Below are 25,871 nucleotides of genomic sequence, written 5' to 3'. Positions count from 1 at the left end.
AGTAGCAGTACCTGTAGTAGTGTGTAGTAGCGGGCGCGTGTCTTGTGTGTGTGCGCGTGTCTCGTGTGTGTGCGCGTGTCTCGTGTGTGCGCGTGTCTCGTGTGTGCGCGTGTCTCGTGTGTGCGCGTGTCTCGTGTGTGCGCGTGTCTCGTGTGTGTGTGTGTGTGTCTCGTGTGTGTGTGTGTGTGTGTGTGTGTGTGTCTCGTGTGTGCGTGTGTGTGCGTGTCTCGTGCGTGTGTTTTTATTTTTTTTTTAAAACAAGGCAAGTCAGTTAAGAACAAATTCTTACTTCTTTATTTTCAATGACGGCCTAGTGGGTTAACTGCCTTGTTCAGTGGCAGAACGACAGATTTGTGTGTGTGTGTGTGTGTGTGTGTGTGTGTGTGTTTAGGGTTAGGGTTATCATTGTTAGTTACTCAATAAGATGCATTTCAGCCACAATTGAGCCTGTTTACTGGAACGTTCCCCGCCATGTTCTCTTCATAACGGGACACCAGTAGCTCTAGCCATAGATCACTCTATCTGCCCTGGGGCTCATCAATCAGTGGACTATGTCGCCACTACCCCTGCCTGGGGACACTAATCACAATTGATGGCGGTCTGGAGGCTAACTTGGAGGGTAACTGGCGATGAGCTCACCATGCCACTCATGCCTGTAATCAGGTTATGCTGCTGGCTCTTGGCTCCTTCCCTCCCTCCTGACCCCAGGGTAGGAAAGAACAAGTATGGCCGCAGTGTAAATTGGTTTGGACCTGAGTTGATGAAGGCAGGCTGGGTCCATATTCACCAAGCATTTCAGAATAGGAATGCTGTTCGAGGAACAGTTTTGCCTTTTTATATTTATAAGGAATAACATTCTATGGACAGATCCTAGATCAGCACTCCTACTCTGAGATGTTTGAAACATATGACCCTTGATCCCAGACTTTCCCTTCACCTGAAGGCCAGATGGTCACACTCTCACAACCCACCAGCTGCTGTGTTTGTCTTCTTAGGAGATGCATGGTGTGGTCCACTTGTCGCCTGATGTTTGCACTCAGTGTGTTTTAAAAAAACCCTAATAATAACCTACGGATACATAGAATTTAAATGCTGGAACATGGCTTACAGCTCATTCAGGAAGGGACTGGCGTGTCAATATTTACATTTTTTACATTTAAGTCATTTAGCAGACGCTCTTATCCAGAGCGACTTACAAATTGGTGCATTCACCTATAATATCCAGTAGAACAACCACTTTACAATAGTGCATCTAAATCTTTTAAAGGGGGGGGGTTAGAAGGATTACTTTATCCTATCCCAGGTATTCCTTAAAGAGGTGGGGTTTCAGGTGTCTCCGGAAGGTGGTGATTGACTCCGCTGTCCTGGCATCGTGAGGGAGCTTGTTCCACCATTGGGGTGCCAGAGCGGCGAACAGTTTTGACTGGGCTGAGCGGGAACTGTGCTTCCTCAGAGGTAGGGAGGCGAGCAGGCCAGAGGTGGATGAACGCAGTGCCCTTGTTTGGGTGTAGGGCCTGATCAGAGCCTGAAGGTACGGAGGTGCCGTTCCCCTCACAGCTCCGTAGGCAAGCACCATGGTCTTGTAGCGGATGCGAGCTTCAACTGGAAGCCAGTGGAGAGAGCGGAGGAGCGGGGGTGACGTGAGAGAACTTGGGAAGGTTGAACACCAGACGGGCTGCGGCGTTCTGGATGAGTTGTAGGGGTTTGATGGCACAGGCAGGGAGCCCAGCCAACAGCGAGTTGCAGTAATCCAGACGGGAGATGACAAGTGCCTGGATTAGGACCTGCGCCGCTTCCTGTGTGAGGCAGGGTCGTACTCTGCGAATGTTGTAGAGCATGAACCTACAGGATCGGGTCACCGCCTTGATGTTAGTGGAGAACGACAGGGTGTTGTCCAGGATCACGCCAAGGTTCTTAGCACTCTGGGAGGAGGACACAAGGGAGTTGTCAACCGTGATGGCGAGATCATGGAACGGGCAGTCCTTCCCCGGGAGGAAGAGCAGCTCTGTCTTGCCGAGGTTCAGCTTGAGGTGGTGATCCGTCATCCACACTGATATGTCTGCCAGACATGCAGAGATGCGATTCGCCACCTGGTTGTCAGAAGGGGGAAAGGAGAAGATTAATTGTGTGTCGTCTGCATAGCAATGATAGGAGAGACCGTGTGAGGATATGACAGAGCCAAGTGACTTGGTGTATAGCGAGAATAGGAGAGGGCCTAGAACAGAGCCCTGGGGGACACCAGTGGTGAGAGCACGGGGTGCGGAGACAGATTCTCGCCACGCCACCTGGTAGGAGCGACCTGTCAGGTAGGACGCAATCCAAGCGTGGGCCGCGCCGGAGATGCCCAGCTCGGAGAGGGTGGAGAGGAGGATCTGATGGTTCACAGTATCAAAGGCAGCAGATAGGTCTAGAAGGATGAGAGCAGAGGAGAGAGAGTTAGCTTTAGCAGTGCGGAGAGCCTCCGTGACACAGAGAAGAGCAGTCTCAGTTGAATGCCCAGTCTTGAAACCTGACTGATTAGGATCAAGAAGGTCGTTCTGAGAGAGATGGCAGGAGAGCTGGCCAAGGACGGCACGTTCAAGAGTTTTGGAGAGAAAAGAAAGAAGGGATACTGGTCTGTAGTTGTTGACATCGGAGGGATCGAGTGTAGGTTTTTTCAGAAGGGGTGCAACTCTCGCTCTCTTGAAGACGGAAGGGACGTAGCCAGCGGTCAAGGATGAGTTGATGAGCGAGGTGAGGTAGGGGAGAAGGTCTCCGGAAATGGTCTGGAGAAGAGAGGAGGGGATAGGGTCAAGTGGGCAGGTTGTTGGGCGGCCGGCCGTCACAAGACGCGAGATTTCATCTGGAGAGAGAGGGGAGAAAGAGGTCAAAGCACAGGGTAGGGCAGTGTGAGCAGGACCAGTGGTGTCGCTTGACTTAGCAAACGAGGATCGGATGTCGTCAACCTTCTTTTCAAAATGGTTGACGAAGTCATCCGCAGTGAGGGAGGAGGGGGGGGAGGGGGAGGAGGATTCAGGAGGGAGGAGAAGGTAGCAAAAAGCTTCCTAGGGTTAGAGGCAGATGCTTGGAATTTAGAGTGGTAGAAAGTGGCTTTAGCAGCAGATACAGAAGAGGAGAATGTAGAGAGGAGGGAGTGAAAGGATGCCAGGTCCGCAGGGAGGCGAGTTTTCCTCCATTTCCGCTCGGCTGCCCGGAGCCCTGTTCTGTGAGCTCGCAATGAGTCGTCGAGCCACGGAGCAGGAGGGGAGGACCGAGCCGGCCTGGAGGATAGGGGACAGAGAAAATCAAAGGATGCAGAGAGGGAGGAGAGGAGGGTTGAGGAGGCAAAATCAGGAGATAGGTTGGAGAAGGTTTGAGCAGAGGGAAGAGATGATAGGATGGAAGAGGAGAGAGTAGCAGGAGAGAGAGAGCGAAGGTTGGGACGGCGCAATACCATCCGAGTAGGGGCAGAGTGAGAGGTTTTGATGAGAGCGAGAGGGAAAAGGATACAAGGTAGTGGTCGGAGACTTGGAGAGGAGTTGCAATGAGATTAGTGGAAGAACAGCGTCTAGTAAAGATGAGGTCAAGCGTATTGCGAGTAGGGGGGGAAGGTGAGAGGGTGAGGTCAAAAGAGGAGAGGAGTGGAAAGAAGGAGGCAGAGAGGAATGAGTCGAAGGTAGACGTGGGGAGGTTAAAGTCACCCAGAACTGTGAGAGGTGAGCCATCCTCAGGGAAGGAACTTATCAAGGCGTCAAGCTCATTGATGAACTCTCCAAGGGAACCTGGAGGGCGATAAATGATGAGGATGTTAAGCTTGAAAGGGCTGGTAACTGTGACAGCATGGAATTCAAATGAGGAGATAGACAGATGGGTCAGGGGAGAAAGAGAGAATGTCCACTTGGGAGAGATGAGGATTCCAGTGCCACCACCCCGCTGGCTCGATGCTCTAGGGGTATGCGAGAACACGTGGTCAGACGAGGAGAGAGCAGTAGGAGTAGCAGTGTTATCTGTGGTGATCCATGTTTCCGTCAGCGCCAGGAAGTCTAGGGACTGGAGGGTAGCATAGGCTGAGATGAACTCAGCCTTGTTGGCCGCAGACCGGCAGTTCCAGAGGCTGCCGGAGACCTGGAACTCCACGTGGGTCGTGCGCGCTGGGACCACCAGGTTAGAGTGGCAGCGGCCACGCGGTGTGGAGCGTTTGTATGGCCTGTGCAGAGGGGAGAGAACAGGGATAGACAGACACATAGTTGACAAGCTACAGAAGACGCTACGCTAATGCAAAGGAGATTGGAATGACAAGTGGACTACACGTCTCGAATGTTCAGAAAGTTAAGCTTACTTTGCAAAAAATCTTATTGACTAAAATGACGAAAATGATACAGTACTGCTGGCTGGTGGAGTAGGCTAGCTAGCAGTGGCTGCGTTGTTGACTTTGTTTGACCGTGTAGCTGGCTAGGTGTAGCTGGCTAGGTGACCTCGATAGTTTCAGTACTACACCTTGTCATGATACAAAACCAACTTTGTAGCTAACATAACACTAATCAAGACGTTCCTTTGTAATGTATTTAGTTTCTACAGTGTTACTAGTTGGCTGGGTTTGGAAAAAATGGCGTCGCGGGGGACGGCAATAGCTGGCTAGCTAACCTCGGTAATTACTAAACTACACAATTATCAAGCTATGACAAAGACAACTATGTAGCTAGCTAGCCAACACTGCACTAGTCAAATCGTACCGTTGTAAAGTATTGGTATCTACAGCGCTGCTAGTCGGTAACGGTTGGCTAGCTGTTGGCTAGCTAGCTAGCAGTGGGTTAATGATGACTAGGTGTGTTGACTACGTCTGGCGTCGCGGCTGGCTAGTTACTAATAATTACTCTGAACTACACAATTATCTTAGATGCAAAGACAGCAAAGACAACTATGTAGCTGGCTCACTAACACTACACTAATCAAGTCGTTCCGTTGTAAAGTATTAGTGTCTAGAGCGCTGCTAGTCGGTAACGGTTGGCTAGCTAGCTAGCAGTGGGTTAATGAAGACTAGGTGTGTTGACTAAGTCTGGCGTCGCGGCTGGCTAGTTACTAATAATTACTCTAAACTACACAATTATCTTAGATGCAGAGACAACTATGTAGCTGGCTCACTAACACTACGCTAGTCAAGTCGTTCCGTTGTAATGTAATAGATTCTACAGTGCTGCTAGTCGGTGGAAGTTGGCTGGTTGGCTAGCTAGCAGTGTTGACTAGCTAGCTAGCAGTGATGACTACGTTAGGAGGACGAAGATAGCTTACTTCGATAATTACTCTAAGCTACACGATTATCTTTGATACAAAGACGGCTATGTAGCTAGCTAAGAAAATAATTGCTCGGATCAAACAAATCAAACTGTTGTAATGTAGTGAAGTGTAATATTACCTGTGGAGTGAAGCGTAGTGCGACTGCTCGCTCCATATAATATGAAAAAAAAATATATATCCACAGGGAAAAGCACAGGCAGGATTTGTAAGTTTATATGCTTAGTATTTTTAAAAATGTACTGGCACTAAATTAATGAAAATACTAAGCATAAAACTTTCATATCTTGCATGTGCTTTTCCCTGTGGATATATATTTACACTGACTCTTTTCAGAATTAGCACTGCAAACATCTAGGAACACTTTATTATAATCTATTATAATCTTGGCTGAAATACTTTTGTTTGAATCTATCATACTTGGAAATGTAACTTTTAAGGAAGAGTGCTTATGGAGTGGACACAACTACTACTACTGGTGCTACAACTACTACTACTGGTGCTACTACTACTACTACTGGTGCTACTACTACTACTACTACTGGTGCTACTACTACTACTACTACTACTACTACTACTACTACTACTACTACTACTGGTGCTACTACTACTACTACTGGTGCTACTACTACTACTACTACTACTGGTGCTACTACTACTACTACTGGTGCTACTACTACTACTACTGGTACTACTACTACTACTACTGGTGCTACTGCTACTACTACTGGTGCTGCTACTACTACTACTACTGGTACTACTACTACTACTACTACTACTACTACTACTACTGCTGTTGCTACTACTACTACTACTACTACTACTACTACTACTACTACTACTACTACTACTACTGGTACTGCTACTGGTACTGCTACTACTGGTGCTACTACTGGTGCTACTGCTACTACTGCTGCTACTGCTACTACTGCTGCTACTGCTGCTACTACTACTGGTGCTACTGCTACTACTGGTACTACTACTACTACTACTACTGCTGCTACTACTACTGGTACTACTACTACTACTGGTACTACTACAACTACTACTACTGGTACTACTACTACTACTACTGCTGGTACTACTGGTACTACTGGTACTGCTACTACTACTACTGCTGGTACTGCTGCTACTACTGCTACTACTACTACTACTACTGCTGCTACTACTACTACTACGACTACTACTGTTGATCTGGTGCTATGTATTCGGCTGTTAAGAGGATTGCTCTTTTGGCAGTCAGCCATCTGGTGAACAGACTGGGGGCTCCCTGTGGTGAGATGCTTCCTGCACTCATTCACACCTGGCGTCAGTGCTTCATTTGAGCCGGATCCTGCCGGAACAGGATCCGGCACCTCTCTGTTGTTCTCTTTCGTTCAAGGAGCCCATTTGCCAGGATCAGATAGCCTACCTCTTGTGGCATGAACAATTATTTTCACTGTTTGCAATGTAAAAATCATAATAAAAGCAATCAGAGTAGTTACATTTTGGCTTCCTCTGTAATTGTCATGCCCCATTTAAAAAGAAAAAATAAGAAAAACGAAACGTGAAAATGTGCCTAATTATTGTAAGAACTGATTCATGTTGGGCTGGCCCGGGTTTATGGCAATATTATAACCTATATAGACCATGTCTGTGGTGCGAGAGAAGCACGCCTGTATCTCTCAAATAACTAAAATGAGATTCTGTTTCTATGATCTATCTGCGCTCTGATAGACATGAGCCGGCAACTCTCATATCTTCAGCATTGCACATCATTTATTTCCTAATAGAATAATAGCTGCTGGAAGTGTGCTGAAGGTGTTGCAGCACTTTGCAGTCTGTTAAGAAAGAAATTAAGTAATTCCCAATACTACATCAAGAGTACACCTATAATTTAGCCACAGAGGATCCATAGCTAATTTGAAATTAATTGCCTAGGCATGCCTACTGTCGGTAAAGCGTGTCGGTAAAGCGTGTCAGATCTGTCAGTGAATAGCATGCAGCCAAAACAGATCTTTCGCAATATTTCAAATACAATCGTTGGAAAACAGTTGGAAAGCAAATGAATCCGCCTGAAAGTAAAATACTAATCTGTTTATGTTACCAAGTTATTAACTTCCAAATAGGCCTATTGAGTGAACAGCATAGTTTTACAAAGTAAAGCAAGAGAGAGATGAGCTTTTGGCTGCTGAGTGAGCTGCACATCATTGGGTGAGTCAGTGAAACTGGGAAGATGTTTTGGACTAATTTACTCCTCGTATTGTAGCCTACAGTGATGTGTTTCTACGCACACCTAGGCTATTGATGGATTCAAGATAAGGTCGTTTTTATTGATCAGTTTGTCAGTGTCAAAGTAGCCTGTCATTTCGATTAATTTGTGAGGTATTCAAGATTCTGTCTTCAGTCATGTAGAATTGCATGAAATATATTTATAAAAGCCCACATTTTTCCAGGACTCCAGGCTACAAAAAATGTACTCCATGTGTGCAACTTCTGCAAGCGGCTCCACACCGTTGCTCATTTTTTGTTCCAGCACGTCCCATATTACAAATGAAGCACTGCCTGGCGTGTATTCAATAGTGCACACTGTAGCAAAATGTTTCGCAGTATAAATATGTTTTTATTGGATAAATTCAGGTTCCTCCCCATTTTGTCATGTTAGCTTCCGTTTGGGTACTAGTGACTAGACCCATCCACTAAACTGGTTCATCACCTACGGTGGTAGGGTTACGTCATCCCTCTAAAAAAAAACTAAAAAAACATGGAGAAAAGACAAAGGACCCAATTCAATGAGTTGTACACTCATGTCAAACCCTATTGTCAAGTCCAGGGTTCATCAACTAGATTCAGCCACTGGCCAATTTTCTTTTCATGAGTGGATGGTCGGGTGGGCTGCGAATTCACCAGATGAAGCCCAAACCGATATTCTTGGCTAAAACATAATTATTTCAAACCTTGCTTACATTTGTATGCGATCACGTCTCTCTATTATGCGGGGAATACTTGGGAACAGATTTCAGGGGTGTCAAACAAATTTTGGCCCGGGTGCCGCATTCGGTCTTCAATGAGGTCCAGACGGCCAGATTGAAAATTGGTTGTATTTCCTCGCAGTCAAAATGTGCAATAAGTAGTCAGTCCTCTATCTATGTTGTTGTTGTTATTATTATTAATAATTTTAACCTCCCTGACTCTCTAGCCTTTTATTTAGAAGATTATTAGAAGCTGGACACAGTCAAGAAACGGAATGATTCTAGGTCTATTATCATTTAACCACAGTTTAGATTAGACTTTAGTCATTTTAAAGTATATTGTGCTTGACGCCTCTCCAGGAATGTATTTATGTGATTATTATTTATTTTCTACTCAAACCACCTGCATCCCGGATGTTTGACACGCGTCATTGATAAATTGTGTGGATCACAAATGTAAATTGATGATTAGCTAATGAAAATCATGTTTATTTCCAGATGCTTAATGTGTGAAACCACTTTTGTACGCTGACCCATGACTTTGTCTCCTTCCTGTGTGTTTCAGGGGTGTACGGTGCGGACCCGGACCAGGGCGGGGGCTTTCTCGACATCCTGAAGGGAGGAACCGAACGCTTTCTGACCAACATCAAAGACACCTCCTCTAAAGTCATCCAGTCTGTTGCCAGGTGAGAGACAATTGGCTCAGAAACACCTGCAATACTTTAGAACTGAGAATACATTATACTGAGAAATATCACAATACATTATACTGAGAAATATCACAATACATTATACTGAGAAATATCACAATACATTATACTGAGAAATATCACTACATTATACTGAGAAGCATCACAATACATTATACTGAGAAGCATCACAATACATTATACTGAGAAACATCACAATACATTATGCATTTGGAAATTATTCAGACACCTTGAGTTTTGCCACAATTTGATACGTTGCAGCCTTACTGTAAAATGGATTAAATTGTTTTATTTCCTCATTAATCTACAAACAATATCCCATAATGACAAAGCAAAACAAAACAAAAATTCAGTAATGTTTGCTAATTAAAAAAAATAATATATATATATATATATATATATACACATCTCTATCTATATTACATTTACACAAGTATTCAGACCCTTTACTCAGGTACTTTGTTGAAGCACCTTTGGCAGCGATTTACAGCATTGATTCTTCTTGGGTATGACGCTACAAGCTTCTCACACCTGTATTTGTGGAGTTTGTCCCATTCTTCTCTGCAAATCCTCTAAAGCTCTTTCAGGTTGGATGGGGAGCGTCGATGCATTGCTATTTTCAAGTCTTTCCAGAGATGTTCGACCGGGCTCTGGCTGGGCCACTCAAGGACATTCAGACACTTGTTGCAAAGCCACTCCTCCGTTGTCTTGACTGTGTGCTTGGGGTCGTTGTCCTGTTGGAAGGTGAACCTTCGCCCCCAGTCTTTGCCTCGATCCTGACTAGTCTCCCAGTCCCTGCCGCTGAAAAACATCCCCACAGCATAATGCTGCCACCACCATGCTTCACCGTAGGGATGGTGCCAGGTTTCCTCCAGATGTGGCGCTTGGCATTCAGGCAAAAGAGTTCAATCTTGGTTTCATCAGACCAGAGAATCTTGTTTCTCATGGTCTGAGAGTCTTTAGGTGCCTTTTGGCAAACTCCAAGCGGGCTGTCATGTGCCTTTTACTGAGGAGTGGCTTCTGTCTAGCCACTCTACCATAAAGGCCTGATTGGTGGAGTGCTGCAGAGATGGTTCTCCTGTCTCCACAGAGGAACTCTGGAGCTCTGTCAGTGACCATTGGGTTCTTGGTCACCTCCCTGACCAAGGCCATTCTCCCTCGATTGCTCAGTTTGGCCGGGCGGCCAGCTCCAGGAAGGGTCTTGTTGATTCCAAACTTCTTCCATTTAAGGATGATGGAGGTCACTGTGTTCTTGGGGACCTTCAATCCTGCAGAAATTTCTTGGTACCCGTCCCCAGATGTGCCTCGACAAAATCCTGTCTTGGAGCTCTACGGACAATTCCTTTGACCTCATGGCTTGGTTTTTGCTCTGACATGCACTGTGGGATCTTATATAGACAGGTGTGTGCCTTTCCAAATCATGTCCAATCAATTAAATTTACCACAGACTCTAATCAACTTGTAAAAACATCTCAAGGATGATCAATGGAAACAGGATGCACCTGAGCTCAATTTTGAGTCTCATAGAAAAGGGTCTGAATTCTTACAGTACCAGTCAAACATTTGGACACACCTACTCATTCCAGGTTTTTTTCTTTATTTTACTATGTTCTACATTATATAATAATAAGAAGAAGAAGACAACACTATTAAATAACACATGGGGAATCATGTAATAACCAAAAAAGTGTTAAAAAAATCTAAATATATTTTTTATTTTAGATTCTTCAAAGTATCCACCCTTTGCCTTGATGTCAGTTTTGCACACTCTTGGCATTCTCTCAACCAGCTTCATGAGGTAGTCACCTGGAATACATTTCAATTAACACGTGTGCCTTGTTAAAAGTAAATTTGTTACATTTCTCTCATTAATGTTTCCATTAGCCGGTAATAGCCAGCTTTTGGCCGATAATTTTTTTTAATTAAAATTGAAATGGCACTGGCCAATTGTCCAGAAGAAGAAAAAATCCCATTGTGAAATAATGCTTTTTAGCCTCTAAATACCAGTCGATGGAAATACATTTTGACTGGTCATGCTTATCAGTCTATAGGTTAATTCGCATAATTTTGTGAAATTACAGTTGCGCCTGTGTACAGTATTCCTTATGTATCTTATTTATCATAAAGATATAAAGCTTTTGAGTGGAAAATCTATCAGACAGCGCGAGAGCTGCTGCTACAGCATCTCAAACAGTAAATGCATAGGCAATGGAAGGCAGGGTTAATCAGCGTCATACCACTTTGCAATGAGCTGGAGGCAGTGTCCATTTTGAAAACGTATAGCTACTTTTTTATTTATTTATTTTTGCACCTTTTTTAACCAGGTAGGCAAGGTACTTAATTGTATGAAACCTGAATGTTTTACTACATGAGGCATGTCTTACCTTGCTTCAAAGTAGCCTAGCCAAAATCAGACCACAGCTGTGGAGGCAATTCTTTTATATCAACTTTTTTTTCTTCTCATTGTCTGGTAGCCAAAGACACAATCCTAGGTCATATTAGCAACCCATGCTAGCTGTTGCATTTTAAGATCTCCCCTCATTTCGGTCACATGAAACCTCTCACCAGTTAATTGTATTATTGAACAAACATTTGCGTGTAGCCTACTACCTTGTGGGCATTGCTCGGCTTATATTGTGAAGAAATAATAGTTTATCAACATTTTAAGCGAACTGTTCTGATCTGTTGCATCAGACTCATTTGCTTTTTAAAGTTGGGGGGGGGACAGTGATTCAGCTGTTTGTTACTCGTCTTGTTGTCTGAGGAAAAGTAAATGTGGAGCGTTATTCTAACATCTTCAAAGTGCACATTGTAATTAGGTGAGAAGGGGACTGCACATTGTAATTAGGTGAGAAGGGGACTGCACATTGTAATTAGGTGAGAAGGGGACTGCACATTGTAATTAGGTGAGAAGGGGACTGCACATTGTAATTAGGTGAGAAGGGGACTGCACATTGTAATTAGGTGAGAAGGGGACTGCACATTGTAATTAGGTGAGAAGGACTGCACATTGTAATTAGGTGAGAAGGGGGACTGCACATTGTAATTAGGTGAGAAGGGGACTGCACATTGTAATTAGGTGAGAAGGGGACTGCACATTGTAATTAGGTGAGAAGGGGACTGCACATTGTAATTAGGTGAGAAGGGGACTGCACATTGTAATTAGGTGAGAAGGGGACTGCACATTGTAATTAGGTGAGAAGGGGACTGCACATTGTAATTAGGTGAGAAGGGGGACTGCACATTGTAATTAGGTGAGAAGGGGACTGCACATTGTAATTAGGTGAGAAGGGGACTGCACATTGTAATTAGGTGAGAAGGGGACTGCACATTGTAATTAGGTGAGAAGGGGACTGCACATTGTAATTAGGTGAGAAGGGGGACTGCACATTGCAATTAGGTGAGAAGGGGACTGCACATTGTAATTAGGTGAGAAGGGGACTGCACATTGTAATTAGGTGAGAAGGACTGCACATTGTAATTAGGTGAGAAGGACTGCACATTGTAATTAGGTGAGAAGGACTGCACATTGTAATTAGGTGAGAAGGACTGCACATTGTAATTAGGTGAGAAGGACTGCACATTGTAATTAGGTGAGAAGGACTGCACATTGTAATTAGGTGAGAAGGACTGCAGGGGGACTGCACGTTGTCGACTTGCATGTTCTGTTAATATGAATTACCATAATGAAAATGTGATTTCTGTCATTCTGAGCACCGTGGGTGGACACCCTAATCAGGTTACGCACCCAATGCATATGGGTCTGTTAAATTTCTCAAATATCTGGTAAATTAAAATGCTGCCGGTCAAATGTCCGGCGTCACATTTCCGAAACTGAAAACCTGACACACACACACACACACACACACACACACACACACACACACATACACACATACACACACACACACACACACACACACACACACACACACACACACACACACACTGCTCAGAAAGACTGTCTCCCTTTCTGCATTATTGCAAATATCTCTGCCCATGCAAGCTCCACACACCCACACACACCATTCTCTCTAGGATCTGATAACTCACTCCACCCTTGTCCACTCATCCTGTTTTGATTCATTGGTTTGCCCATTTTAGTTCTGTTTTGTGTTTTTCTGATTTTGTTTTATGAACTCTGCCTCTACCACAACTCATGGTCCTATAAAGTCCTTCCTGTAGCCCCAGGTAAATATGGGATACTACACGCCCTCTTTGTACCCGCCTCATTTCCTGTGTGTTGTGTGCGTGTGGCCGTAGTCTGCAAAATGATTCACACTGCTGTGTCCATAATCCCATGTTATCAGCACAAAGTGAATATGGGGTTTGAGTTGAAACATGGTTTGAATTCTAATCCTCCACCGCCTACTAAAAACCAACATCTCACCAACGTTCATTTTCCTAACTCGCCTACATCTGTGGCTGTTCTTTTTAATCCCATAGATCCAACTAGTTTTCTTCAGTTTAGACTGTAGTGGTGGAAAAACTACAGTATTTAAATCTAGTTTTTTTTTTTAAGTCTCTATCATTGACAATGTGCGATGATAGTGAGATAAAATGTGTCATTGCTGTGAAATGCTTCTACACACAACTGAATATAGTTGGTGGGTGTCCCAATAGTCTCTCCTCTTTCTTGAAGTGTGCACTTGTTCACAGGTAAATGACTGATGTATGCAAACTCCCTATGCCAATCCAACACTTTAAATTTATGGGAAGTAGTCATCGAGTGCACACTACAGGAGGAAGGAGGAGATATTGGGATACAACCAGAATGCCCTTTTGAAATTTGGCAACTAGATTGTCAATTCTTTTGTTCCTGGCCTTTGTTCAGTATTGTCCGGGAAACAAGTGTCCTCTTCGTTTGTAACAACAGATCTGAATTGTACCCATTGTTTGTTTCTTCTCACAGTTATACAAAGGGAGACCTGGATATCTCCTACATCACCTCTAGAATAGCAGGTATGTACCCTCATTCTAGCCTTGTCCTAGATCAGTTTTGTGTTGTCTTGTTTGGTATGACAAGGAGTTGACATGATGGTCCAAACAGATCTGGGACCACGCTACTCATTGGACACTTATGGATTTTTTTTGTTGTCTTTGACCACCTTCTAAACTGTGTTGCTTTGTGGCTTGTCCTTGAATATGACAAAATAAAAATATGACATAAAAAATAATGCTGAAATGGTTCTATGTCTCTGAGCAGAATTGAAGCTCATCCATCTGTAGAGTGTTTTCAAAAAGGCTAAGTGAAATAATGTGATGGTTTACTCGGTTCTCGTGTGTGTGTGTGTGTGTGTGTGTGTGTGTGTGTGTGTGTGTGTGTGCTCAGTCATGTCCTTCCCGGCGGAGGGAGTGGAGTCTGCCATTAAGAACAACATGGAGGATGTGCGTCTCTTCCTGGATGGCCGTCATGCAGGACACTACGCCGTCTACAACCTGACCAAGCGCTCTTACAGACCCACCCGCTTCCACAACAGGGTAAGGCAGCCCACCACCAGACAGAATATGACCAATATTTACTATTAGGTAAAGAAAGGAGGGTTTTGAGGAACAATTCTACTGGTGCGCTGGTTTGTGCGTCCATGATTATTTGAGCGAATTTTGCAATCTGTGTCAAAGTTAAAGTTCAGTATTAGGTATAGTCATTAGGCAGACACCTATTTGAAAATAGACTTCCTAAAAGCTCTTCCTGACCTGCCGTAGGTGTCGGAGTGTGGCTGGCAGGCCCGGCGGGCACCCAACCTGAGGAGCCTCTACAGCCTCTGTAAGAACATGCACCTGTGGCTGAAACAGGACCAGAGGAACATCGCCGTAGTCCACTGCCTGGTGAGCACAGCCACCCCTACACTCACTCACACTGCACTGGGGGACACAAAGTACTCACCATAAGTTGGTGGCATTATATATCTTTTTAATCACCTTTTCCTTCCATAATTGGTAGTCTGTCTGAAATGCAGACCAACCTGAGAACTTGTACTCTTAGTCCCCCATGTTGACCCATGATCCCCCTTGTCTTGTGCGCTTGTAGGACGGCCGGGCGGCCTCGGCTGTGGCGGTGTGCTCCTTCCTGTGTTTCTGCCGCCTCTTCACCACGGCCGAGGCGGCCGTATACATGTTCAGTATGAAGCGCTGTCCCCCGGGGATCTCCCCTTCCCACAAGAGGTAGGTGCCCCTGGTCAAGTCATCCAGCCTTAAGTAAAGTTTCTCCTGGGTACAGATCTAGGATCAGATTTCTCTCCCCAATCCTAACCTTATCCGGCAGGTAGGTATCCTAGTGTTTGACGTGGACGTCGATTTAAGGGAGCCCCCCGCACCTCTCTGATTCAGAGGGGATGAGGTTAAATGAGGAAGACACATTTCAGTTGACTGCATTCAGTTGTTCAACTGACCCGGTGTCCCCCTTTCCCTTCCCCAACTGACCAGGTGTCCCCCTTTCCCTTCCCCAACTGACCCGGTGTCCCCCTTTCCCTTCCCTTCCCCAACTGACCAGGTATCCCCCTTTCCCTTCCCTTATCCAACTGACCCGGTGTCCCCCTTTCCCTTCCCTTATCCAACTGACCAGGTGTCCCCCTTTCCCTTCCCTTATCCAACTGACCAGGTGTCCCCCTTTCCCTTCCCTTATCCAACTGACCAGGTGTCCCCCTTTCCCTTCCCTTATCCAACTGACCCGGTGTCCCCCTTTCCCTTCCCTTATCCACTGACCCGGTGTCCCCCTTTCCCTTCCCCAACTGACCCGGTGTCCCCCTTTCCCTTCCCTTATCCAACTGACCCGGTATCCCCCTTTCCCTTCCCTTATCCAACTGACCCGGTGTCCCCCTTTCCCTTCCCTTATCCAACTGACCCGGTGTCCCCCTTTCCCTTCCCTTATCCAACTGACCCGGTGTCCCCCTTTCCCTTCCCTTATCCAACTGACCCGGTGTCCCCCTTTCCCTTCCCTTATCCAACTGACCCGGTGTCCCCCTTTCCCTTCCCTTATCCAACTGACCCGGTGTCCCCCTTTCCCTTCCCTTATCCAACTGACCCGGTGTCCCCCTTTCCCTTCCCTTATCCAACTGACCCGGTGTCCCCCTTTCCCTTCCTTATCCAACTGACCCGGTGTCCCCCTTTCCCTTCCCTTATCCAACTGACCCGGTGTCCCCCTTTCCCTTATCCAACTGACCCGGTGTCCCCCTTTCCCTTCCCTTATCCAACTGACCCGGTGTCCCCCTTTCCCTTCCCTTATCCAACTGACCCGGTGTCCCCCTTTCCCTTCCCTTATCCAACTGACCAGGTATCCCCCTTTCCCTTCCCTTCCCCAACTGACCAGGTATCCCCCTTTCCCTTCCCTTATCCAACTGACCAGGTGTCCCCCTTTCCCTTCCCTTATCCAACTGACCAGGTGTCCCCCTTTCCCTTCCCTTATCCAACTGACCAGGTATCCCCCTTTCCCTTCCCTTATCCAACTGACCAGGTGTCCCCCTTTCCCTTCCCTTATCCAACTGACCAGGTATCCCCCTTTCCCTTCCCTTATCCAACTGACCAGGTGTCCCCCTTTCCCTTCCCTTATCTAACTGACCAGGTGTCCCCCTTTCCCTTCCCTTATCCAACTGACCAGGTATCCCCCTTTCCCTTCCCTTCCCCAACTGACCAGGTGTCCCCCTTTCCCTTCCCTTATCCAACTGACCCGGTGTCCCCCTTTCCCTTCCCTTATCCATTAGTGAGGAAACTTCACCCTACACCTCTGCTAGCGTTCATGTCTGGCTTCCATGTTCAGAGGCTCCTGTAGTGACTGTAGTGGACAGGGTTGGGGGTCTCCTGTAGTGGACAGGGTTGGGGGTCTCCTGTAGTGGACAGGGTTGGGGGTCTCCTGTAGTGGACAGGACAGGTTTGGGGGTCTCCTATAGGTTGAAAGATCAAATCCCCGAGCTGACATGGTAAAAATCTGTCGTTCTGCCCTTGAACAAGGCAGTTAACCCACTGTTCCTAGGCTGTCATTGAAAATATGTTTTACTTTTTCTTAACTTCTTAAAGCATTGTTGTTTAAGGGCTTGTAAGTAAGCATTTCACTGTAAGGTGTTGTATTTGGCGCATGTGACAAATTAGAATTTTGATTTGATGAATTCAGACTATTTTAAGGAAGTGCTTCTGGCTATGTTGCTATGGTGGCTCAAGAGAGACAAACAACAGTAATATTACCGCTTTCTTGTTTTCGAAGCAAAGCTCTTTAGGCGGTATGAGAGACAAATCAAATGTTATTAGTCACATGCTCCGAATATAACAGGTGTAGGTAGACCTTAGTGAAATGCTGAATATAACAGGTGTAGACCTTAGTGAAATGCTGAATATAACAGGTGTAGACCTTAGTGAAATGCTTCCTTACAAGCCCTTAACCAACAATGCAGTTTAAAAAATAAGAATAAGAAATAAAAGGAACAAGTCATTAAAGAGCAGCAATAAAATAACAATAGCGAGACTAAATACAGGGGGTACCGATGCGGGGGCACCAGTTAGTCGAGGTAATTGAGGTAATATATACATGTAGGTAGAGTTATTAAAGTGACTATGCATTGATAATAACAGAGAGTAGCAGCGGCGTAAACACAGACTTTCACTTTGCCTAGCCCAGTTCTGCTAGGAGAAAACTGAACCTAGGTATGCGGATGCTTTACAGAATATTGTCTCCTGCCCTTCTGACTCAAACAAGGCTGCTTCTTATTTTATTTACTATGAACTTGAGTCGGGCAGAGATTCTGTGACGCCCAGTTCAGGGTTCAAATGTGTTGAGATGTTCAGTGCAGACGAGTGCACGCTTTTGATTGGTCGTCGGGCTGGTGAAGGATTGTTTGATTGGCTCCTGTTGACACGCTGGTGCTGACTGTTGATTGGCCCTCGCTGCAGGTACATGGAGTACATGTGTGACATGATGGCTGACGAGCCCATCACCCCACACAGCAGACCCATCCTCATCCGCTCCATCACCATGACGCCCGTGCCTCTCTTCAACAAGCAGAAGAGTGGCTGCCGGCCCTTCTGCGAGGTGTACGTGGGAGAGGAGCGCGTGGCCACCACCTCCGGGGAGTACGACAAGATGAAGTAGGTCACATGATGCAGGACTTAATTTGATTGGTTCCAAATGACACCCTATTCCCTATTTGGTGCACTACTTTTGACCAGGGTCGGTAGTGTGTTATAGACATCTCTCTCTCTCTCTCTCTCGCCCCTTCTCTCGCCCCTTCTCTCTCTCTCGCCCCTTCTCTCTGCAGGGACTTTAAGCTGGAGGACGGACGGGCTGAGATCCCCTTAAACGTGACGGTGCAGGGGGATGTGCTGGTGGTCATCTACCATGCCCGCTCAACCCTGGGGGGCCGCCTTCAGGCCAAGGTAGGGGCCACAGCAGTCAGGGACGGACCCAGAGTTAGTTTACATTCAGTCAAGTTTGTTCGTGCAATTCGGTTAAATTCAGTGACAGTCCTAAAGACATGCATCCATACATCATAGTTAAATGAATGCCCTAATCAGACTTTTTGTAATGTATTGAAACGAGCTTATCCAATGAGGCCTGTTGTACTTCAGTTGCTCAAGAGATAAACGTTGCGTTCCAGGCCGACTACATTGCGGATGTTGCATTGTATCGAACAATGGTGTGCCACATCCTGGACTGCGCCATCCAAGCATCAGGTTGCTTTATCATACGATGCTGTTAGCTGATATGTTAAACACCTATCCAGGTGTTGTGAGATCTGGCACGCGTCTGCCGTGTAGTCAGCCTGGAACCCGACCAAAGGGGTGTTTCTCTGCTACTATGAAGTCACGTGGGTGTCTTGCTGTGTGTATGTTGACTAGATGGCTTCCATGAAGATGTTCCAGGTTCAGTTTCACACGGGGTTTGTGCCCCAGAACGCCACCACGGTCAAGTTTGCAAAGTAGGTACCACCATCCATACAATCTAAGCCACTACCCTCAGTCCAGGTACCACCATCCATACAATCTAAGCCACTACCCTCAGTCCAGGTACCACCATCCATACAATCTAAGCCACTACCCTCAGTCCAGGCAGGTGCATGTATGTGTGTGATGATAGCCCAGGACACTTTTAAATCAATTGACTTGACTTCTAATTGACTTGACCTCTAATTGACTTATCTACAAACACTGCCTGAGTTCTCTGCCCTTCTCCAGAAGTGTGCACTCATTCACTCCCCCTCATGCACTTGAATGCATTGCATTGGTGCAAGCATGACTGGAGGGAGTTTCCACCATGTTGCTCACACCTGTCCATCTGTTTTAAATTGATGAGGGGGGGAAAGTGTACGGGTTGGAGGTGAACGCAGCTAACTACCTCTAACCTGAGCAAGCTGCCGCATTTGTTACATTGACTAGATAACTGTCCGTCGTCGTCGGTCTTCCTCCAACAGGTATGACCTGGACGCCACTGACATCCAGGAGAAATACCCGGACCTCTTCCAGGTCCACCTGGATATGGAGGTGGATCCCTGCGACAGGCCGAGCAACAAGACTCCACCCTGGGACAACTTTGCCACTAAGGGCCTCAACCCCAAGATCCTTTTCTCCAGCCGGGACGAGCAGCAGGAGATCCTCACCAAGTTTGGTGGGTTTCACGGCTGTCTTGTCAGTCCAAAACAATCTGTGTAGCCCTCTGTTGAATTTTGAAGTCTCGATGTGGCCCTCGAGGTACCTATAAATCATGTTCTGTCCCACTCCTTCCCTCCCTCTCCCATAGGCAAACCAGAGCTTCCCCGGCAACCGGGCTCTTTCTCCGGTTCTTTCTACGACACCGCGTCGCCTCCGTTGGAACAGACACCTGATAGCTCCACCATGGAAGCAGAATCTCACCAGAGCACCGATACCAATGCCAACAACTTCTTCCAGACTCTGGATTGGGATGGTATGTTTCCTGTCGACGGCACACTTTCTAGTGCATTAACAATTGCTAAAAATAGTTATTTTGATTCTCTTTGCAAGGGCCAACTGCATGTTAGCTGGTTGATTGTATTGAATAATGATAATTATTTGTGCCCACCTGGTCTCCCATGTCTAAATCAGTCCTTGATATGAGGAGAATGACAATCAGCAGTGGAAGGTTCCGGGTCCAGATTATAATACTCCTGCCCTAAGCCTTTTTTGACGAGTCTCTGTCACGTAGATGGGAGTGGACATGGAGCGGACGCTTCGGACAGCCTGGGAGGCACCATTGACGACCAGGACGAGCTCAGTGACGCCTCCGTGGACGAGGAGTCTTTCTCCGGCCTGGCTGGCGAACCCCTCTCCAGGGAGCCTAGCGAGTCCCTGTTCAACGCTGAGTTCCAGGCTGCCGCCACACCCCAGGAGTCCCCGGGGCCCAGTGACACGGCTGACCTGCTGGGCCTCACCTCCGACCTCAGCTCCACCGCCCCCCCACAACCCGCCACGGCAGCAGGCGGCATGAAGGCTTCGTCTAGTAACAGTGACCTTCTCAACGACCTGTTTGCCCCCACGCCCAGCAGCAACGCTCGGCAGGGCAGCTCCAACAACCTGATTGGGGACGGAGGTGCCCAGGAGGACCTCTTCTTCAGTAACCCCGCTGCACCACAAGACTCGGCCACCCCCAAACGTAAGCGTCTTAACGATGTGTCCCCTTTCTGGTGTCAGTAGAAGTGGTAGCATATTACTCTTTCCATCGTTTTCATGCAGCCGATCCCCTCTGACACACATTTCTGGCTATTTTTGTCCCACAGCAATGAATGACCTGTTTGACCTGTTCGGGATGGGATCTTCGTCCAGTCAGTCCGGACCCGACCTGTTTGGGGACCTGCTGAGCTCCGACACCAACACTAACCCCCCGCCCACCTCCAACTCCAGCCTTTTCAACCTCAGTAAGACACCAGTAATATGTATAAGAAAATAACTACAACTCCCATGTCCACTTCCATTCATTTAACGTTGTCTCTCGACAGACAAGCTGACCAACAATCCCCCTAAGATGACTTCGTCCGCCAGCCAACCAGACCTGCTTGGAGGGTGGGACAGCTGGGCATCGAGTGGGAGCATGGCCGCCGCCTCCTCCCATAAGCCAGCCTTCCCAGGTAGGTCGTAGGTCCTGGGGCTGTTAGTCTAGGATTTAACACCGTAACAACTGTAGCAGATATGCACTGAGTTTTTTTCCTCTTGGATTTCCAGCTCCCGGAGTGTCTTCCTTCTCCAAAGCAAAGTCTCAGAGCTTCGACCCGTTTGCAGACTTGGGAAAACTGGGTCCTACACTGCCAGGTAAAACAGACCCCAGTGACTCCTGGTACCATGTTACACTTAGACAGTGGGCTTTACTATCCATGGTCTGTAAATCAGTTATCATCATGTATATAAATCTTTTATTTCCAGGTTCCTCCAGTGGCAGTTTCTCAGGCCCAGGCTTCAACCCTAAGAGTGGGGCCTCCTCAAAGAATGCTGGGCAGCCGTGGCAGCAGTCTGGCCGGCCCGCCGCTGGCCAAAGCAAGCCCTGGATGGCCCCCAGTGCTGCCGCCCCCAAAGCCCAGCCACCCAAGCCTGCTCCCCAGCCAGCCAAACCCAACTACAACCTTAACTTCAGTGTGATCGGGGGCCGAGAGGAGAGAGGCGTCAGGGGCCCAGGATTTGGTGAGACAACCAATCACGTCACTATCTGAGCATGTCTTCCCTGTAGCTCAGTTGGTAGAGCATGGTGTTTGCAACACCAGGGTTGTGGGTTCGATTCCCACGGGGGGGCCAGCACAGAAACAAAAAATGTATGAAATTGTATGAAATGTATGCATTCACTACTGTAAGTCACTCTGGATAAGAGTGTCTGCTAAATGACTAAAATGTAAATGTAAATGTCTAATTAGTGACCCGGTCTCCCTCTTTCTTTCCCCGTCTAATTGAGGGTCTTTGCACTGTGACTATATGTTCCAGGTCCAAAACCCAAAGTCAAAGAGGATGACTTTGAAGACCTGCTCTCCACTCAGGGTTTTGCCTCCAAACTATCTGACAAGAGTGGACCCAGGACCATCGCAGAGATGAGGAAACAGGAGCTCTCAAAGAACATGGACCCCCTCAAACTGCAGGTAGCACCAGCATGCCCCCTCCCAAATATACAGAAGGGCCTCCTTCTTGGACACAGATTACCTTGGCCAAGACTGAGATTCTCCATTTCTAATGCTTTTCAGTCCAAGGGTGTATTCACTAGGAAGTAAACGGAAGCAAACAAGACGTGGAGGGACCTACCTACATTTGTCCAATAATATTTGATTGATTTAATTGAACAAGTTTTCCATTTCACAGTGCTTTGCTACAGAGTGCACTAATGAATACACCCCAGGAGTAGGCTCAGTCCTCGTCCGGGAAACTGTCCCTTGGTGTATGTATCTCTACACTGGGAGATGGTTAATTCTATGTGTGTATATTTCTAGTCGAGTTTTAAATCTTTGAACCTGTTCTGAGGGATTCTGGTTTGTTATCCTTGTTCCAACCAAGATCCTGGATTGGATTGAGGGGAAGGAGCGGAACATTCGGTCCCTCCTCTCTACGCTTCATACAGTCCTGTGGGAGGGCGAGACGCGCTGGAAGCCCGTAAACATTGCAGACCTAGTCACTCCAGACCAGGTGAAGAGGTACTACAGGAAAGCTGCGCTGGTGGTGCACCCTGATAAGGTAACATCAATGTGATTTTACACACAATTAAATAGGTCTATCGGTTAGTCACAACTGCCTCAACTCACCCTGTGGTGAATGCATGCTCTTTGTGTACGGCTGAAGACTGATTGCTGTAGATGAATGTCTGGGATTAAAGTTTAGTATTGTGGGCTTGAAAGCAATGTCAAGTTCTTGATCTGTGAACGTTAACCGCACTTGAAACTCGTTCCTTGCAGGCCGCCGGAAAGCCCTACGAAGATTACGCTACACTGATCTTCATGGAGCTCAACGACGCCTGGTCCGAGTTTGAGAACCAAGGCAGCAAAGCCCTCTTCTAAGACTCACTGGATGGGGCCCATATTGGGTCCTTGAGGGTTGCCCCCCCCCACCTTAGAGAGGTCTGCCAACCCTCCTGCCGTTGAGAAAAAGGCACCTTACTTTATTTCTCGTCTGCAGTTCAACATCATTGCCCATTTAAAAGACACTGCCACCACATGCAAAGGGTGGCATGGGTGGAAGACCAGTGGTTCAGAAGCTTGGAAGATCGGAGGGATGGATATGACGACAGAGACAATCACTGAGAAGACCAGATGATCACCAACCAGGCTCCATCCATTCGGAAATGTGGGGACTGTATGGCCACTGGACCCCTTAGACTTTGTTGCTGTGGACACGGCTCTATTCCTTTACACTCCTTGGACAGACCTTTTCTGCATCGTTCTCTCTTTCCGAGAGACCAAGAATTCATGCTGTTGTTGCTTCTTGACAGAACCATTGTCCCACTAACAGACTCCTCCTTCCTCCACAAGCCCTCTACCGTAAGCGCCTTGCTCTGCGGATGGCAAAAAAATTACGCTTGCTCATAACTCCACCCCTCCCCCCCGGCAACATAGGAGACAAATAGAGAATATAGGGATTTCATCTGGTTGCTTTTTGCCATGTGGAATTGTGCAATATGTTTGGTCTTTTTTGTTTTCTCTGTCAATGATAGTCCTCACTTAAGTATAAATATTTTGTCAATGATGTGGTTCTTTAGGTAGATAGTGAGAGGCCGAAACACACACAGAGGTGTGCTTGTGTTGCTTAAGGACGGTAGCTCACCACCTCGCTCTCTCTACCAGTAGATCATCATGCCTTTCTTTTCCAATGGTCTTGTGTTAATTCCACTTATTACACAAAAGGTTTACAGGGAGTTTTCATTGCAACCCTCCATTTTGTGTTCCATAGCTGTTGTTTTTCTCTTTACTTTAAAATGACCTCCTGATAGCCTCCTGAAGCTTTTTGTGTAATATATTTTTTTTTTTACATTTTACCTCATGGACCAATTTAAAACACCTATTTTCTTATTGTTGTGGGGTATCATAAGTATCCATGACATTTAATTGCAGAACTTAATAAATAAAAATAATATATGAATTGAATGTCTTGAATGCGATGGAGGGAATGGGCATTTATAGGTGGTCTCATGACAGTTGTTTTGCCGAGCTGAAATCATTCCGAAGCGTCTTAACGTGAATGTGTTTTTATATGGTCTTTGTTGGGTATATGTAGCTTCTGTTTTAGTCTTGCTTCCTTCTGTGTAACTTTTGTTTTTATTTGACAGTGGGATCCTCCCTTTTTCCCCTCCCTATTTCTACGTTTGAGTTATTTAGCTCTTATCCAGAGCAATTTACATGAGCACTTAGGGTTAGGGTTGCCTGGGTTAGGGTTGCTCTAGGGCACATCGACAGTCTCTGGGATTCAAACCAGCAACTTTCCAGTTACTGGCCTGACCAGTTTTTTTCCTCTCACTTATTCGTCTCTGGGATTCAAACTAGCAACTTTCCAGTTACTGGCCCAACTCTCTTAACGGGCTAGGCTACCTGCCACCCATCCCATGACCGGGATCATTGATTCTGTTCATTCCCCACCTAGTGAAACCTTATTTTGGGATTCCAGTAACACTATGGCTGTGTTTACAGTCAATCCAATTCAGATATTTTGTCCAATTATTTGCAAATGGGCAGATCTGATTGGTCGAAAGACCAATTAGTGGATAAAGATCAGAATTAGGCTGCCTGTGTAAATGCAGCCTATAAGGGGATACTTGATTGTAAGGCTACCATTTTGAATAGACCTAATTTTGACAGTATCATGTTAGTACACTATAAGGAGAAAGAAATCCTACTCAACCAAATTAAAATATGAATGTAGATTTCAGTAGAGAAATAAAAAGGTTTTGATCAGAGGCATGAAAAGACTGAAGTGGATGGTATTGATGGTGTCTCGATATGAGGAGATGGATGAGAAAGGGTTCGTGTTATGTGAAGAGCTGGCCATTGATATTAACTGAGTTTTCAAAGATCAAGGTATTTCAAAGTGACAATATTATAATGTGGTTTCTGAAAATTGCGGTGAAAGAAATGTGGTTTTGATTACCATGGAGTATTCTTGAGACAAGTTGTGAAAATAATTGTTACAAAATCAATGGCCATTTTACTAATGGTTGTAAAGCCTTTAAATGGTTTTGCTTATCATGTTTGTCCTTTATTGCAGACTAAGAGAGATATTGATTATACATTCAGATAGTGCTGTGAGCCTTTTATAGAAAAATACATCATCTGATCATCCCCATTTGTTGCTAACCACTGAGCTTCTCTACTATTATTAAAGTCACATGTTGGTATTACAGAATGATTGACATTGAATATACTGTATAGTATTCAAGTAAATGGTGCACTGATTTTGAGAGAATGTTGACTCCCGTAATGTGTGCATCAGTGAAAAGCTTCAGTAGAAATGTTTACCCATGAGTAAAAGAAATAAGTAAAAAAAATCTCAATTTTTTTTGTGATTACAAGCATCAGCTGCTGAATGCAACTGACCAGTGTGATCGATGAACCATCAAACTTCCCAATTTGTTAACATATCCAGGTAATAAACACAACCCACATGTTAGGCCGTACATTTAATTCCACATGGACTCTGGACCACCACCATTCTAAAACGGAGGTTCCTTCCTGCTGACAGTTACATTTCCAATATTTTTTCTTCCCTTGTTTCTGGAATGACATTTATGACCATTAAAACACAATCATGAAAAAGTGTCGTCTTGCATTATTCTCTGTGATTTCCCAGGAAAATCAGGTATTGTCCTATCATCTGGTGAATTATAACTGACAGTAAAGTAATCATTTCGTTCATACCAATGGGATAGTTTGAGATTTTGGCTATGAAGCCATTTTTTATCTACTTCCCCAGAGTCGGATGAACCAGAAACCGCTACAGTTAGCATTGCCTCGTGAAACTACCTCTAACTTCCTTCATACTGCAC

General features: G+C 46.0%; 1 protein-coding gene across 1 annotated transcript in view; it reads left to right on the top strand.

The window, feature by feature from the left end:
* Positions 1-25,641, top strand: part of gak (cyclin G associated kinase) — a gene marked incomplete in the record, with an annotated part of 45,324 nt that extends 19,683 nt beyond the window's left edge. Inside the window, 19 exon segments of the mRNA XM_029718008.1 lie at positions 8,788-8,908; positions 13,106-13,123; positions 13,845-13,894; positions 14,265-14,413; positions 14,639-14,761; positions 14,964-15,097; positions 17,813-18,007; positions 18,178-18,295; positions 18,758-18,837; positions 19,330-19,523; positions 19,656-19,820; positions 20,079-20,525; positions 20,650-20,787; positions 20,869-20,997; positions 21,092-21,178; positions 21,290-21,544; positions 21,839-21,990; positions 22,400-22,576; positions 22,795-25,641. Of these exon segments, the coding sequence (XP_029573868.1) occupies positions 8,788-8,908; positions 13,106-13,123; positions 13,845-13,894; positions 14,265-14,413; positions 14,639-14,761; positions 14,964-15,097; positions 17,813-18,007; positions 18,178-18,295; positions 18,758-18,837; positions 19,330-19,523; positions 19,656-19,820; positions 20,079-20,525; positions 20,650-20,787; positions 20,869-20,997; positions 21,092-21,178; positions 21,290-21,544; positions 21,839-21,990; positions 22,400-22,576; positions 22,795-22,896 (2,834 nt within the window).
* Positions 25,642-25,871: the final 230 nt, after the last annotated feature.

The sequence above is a fragment of the Salmo trutta genome, chromosome 27, assembly GCF_901001165.1.
Source record: "Salmo trutta chromosome 27, fSalTru1.1, whole genome shotgun sequence".
Classification (NCBI taxonomy): Eukaryota; Metazoa; Chordata; class Actinopteri; order Salmoniformes; family Salmonidae; genus Salmo; species Salmo trutta.
The sequence above is the reverse complement of the archived record's forward strand: the minus strand, read 5'-3'. Positions and strand labels throughout refer to the sequence as shown.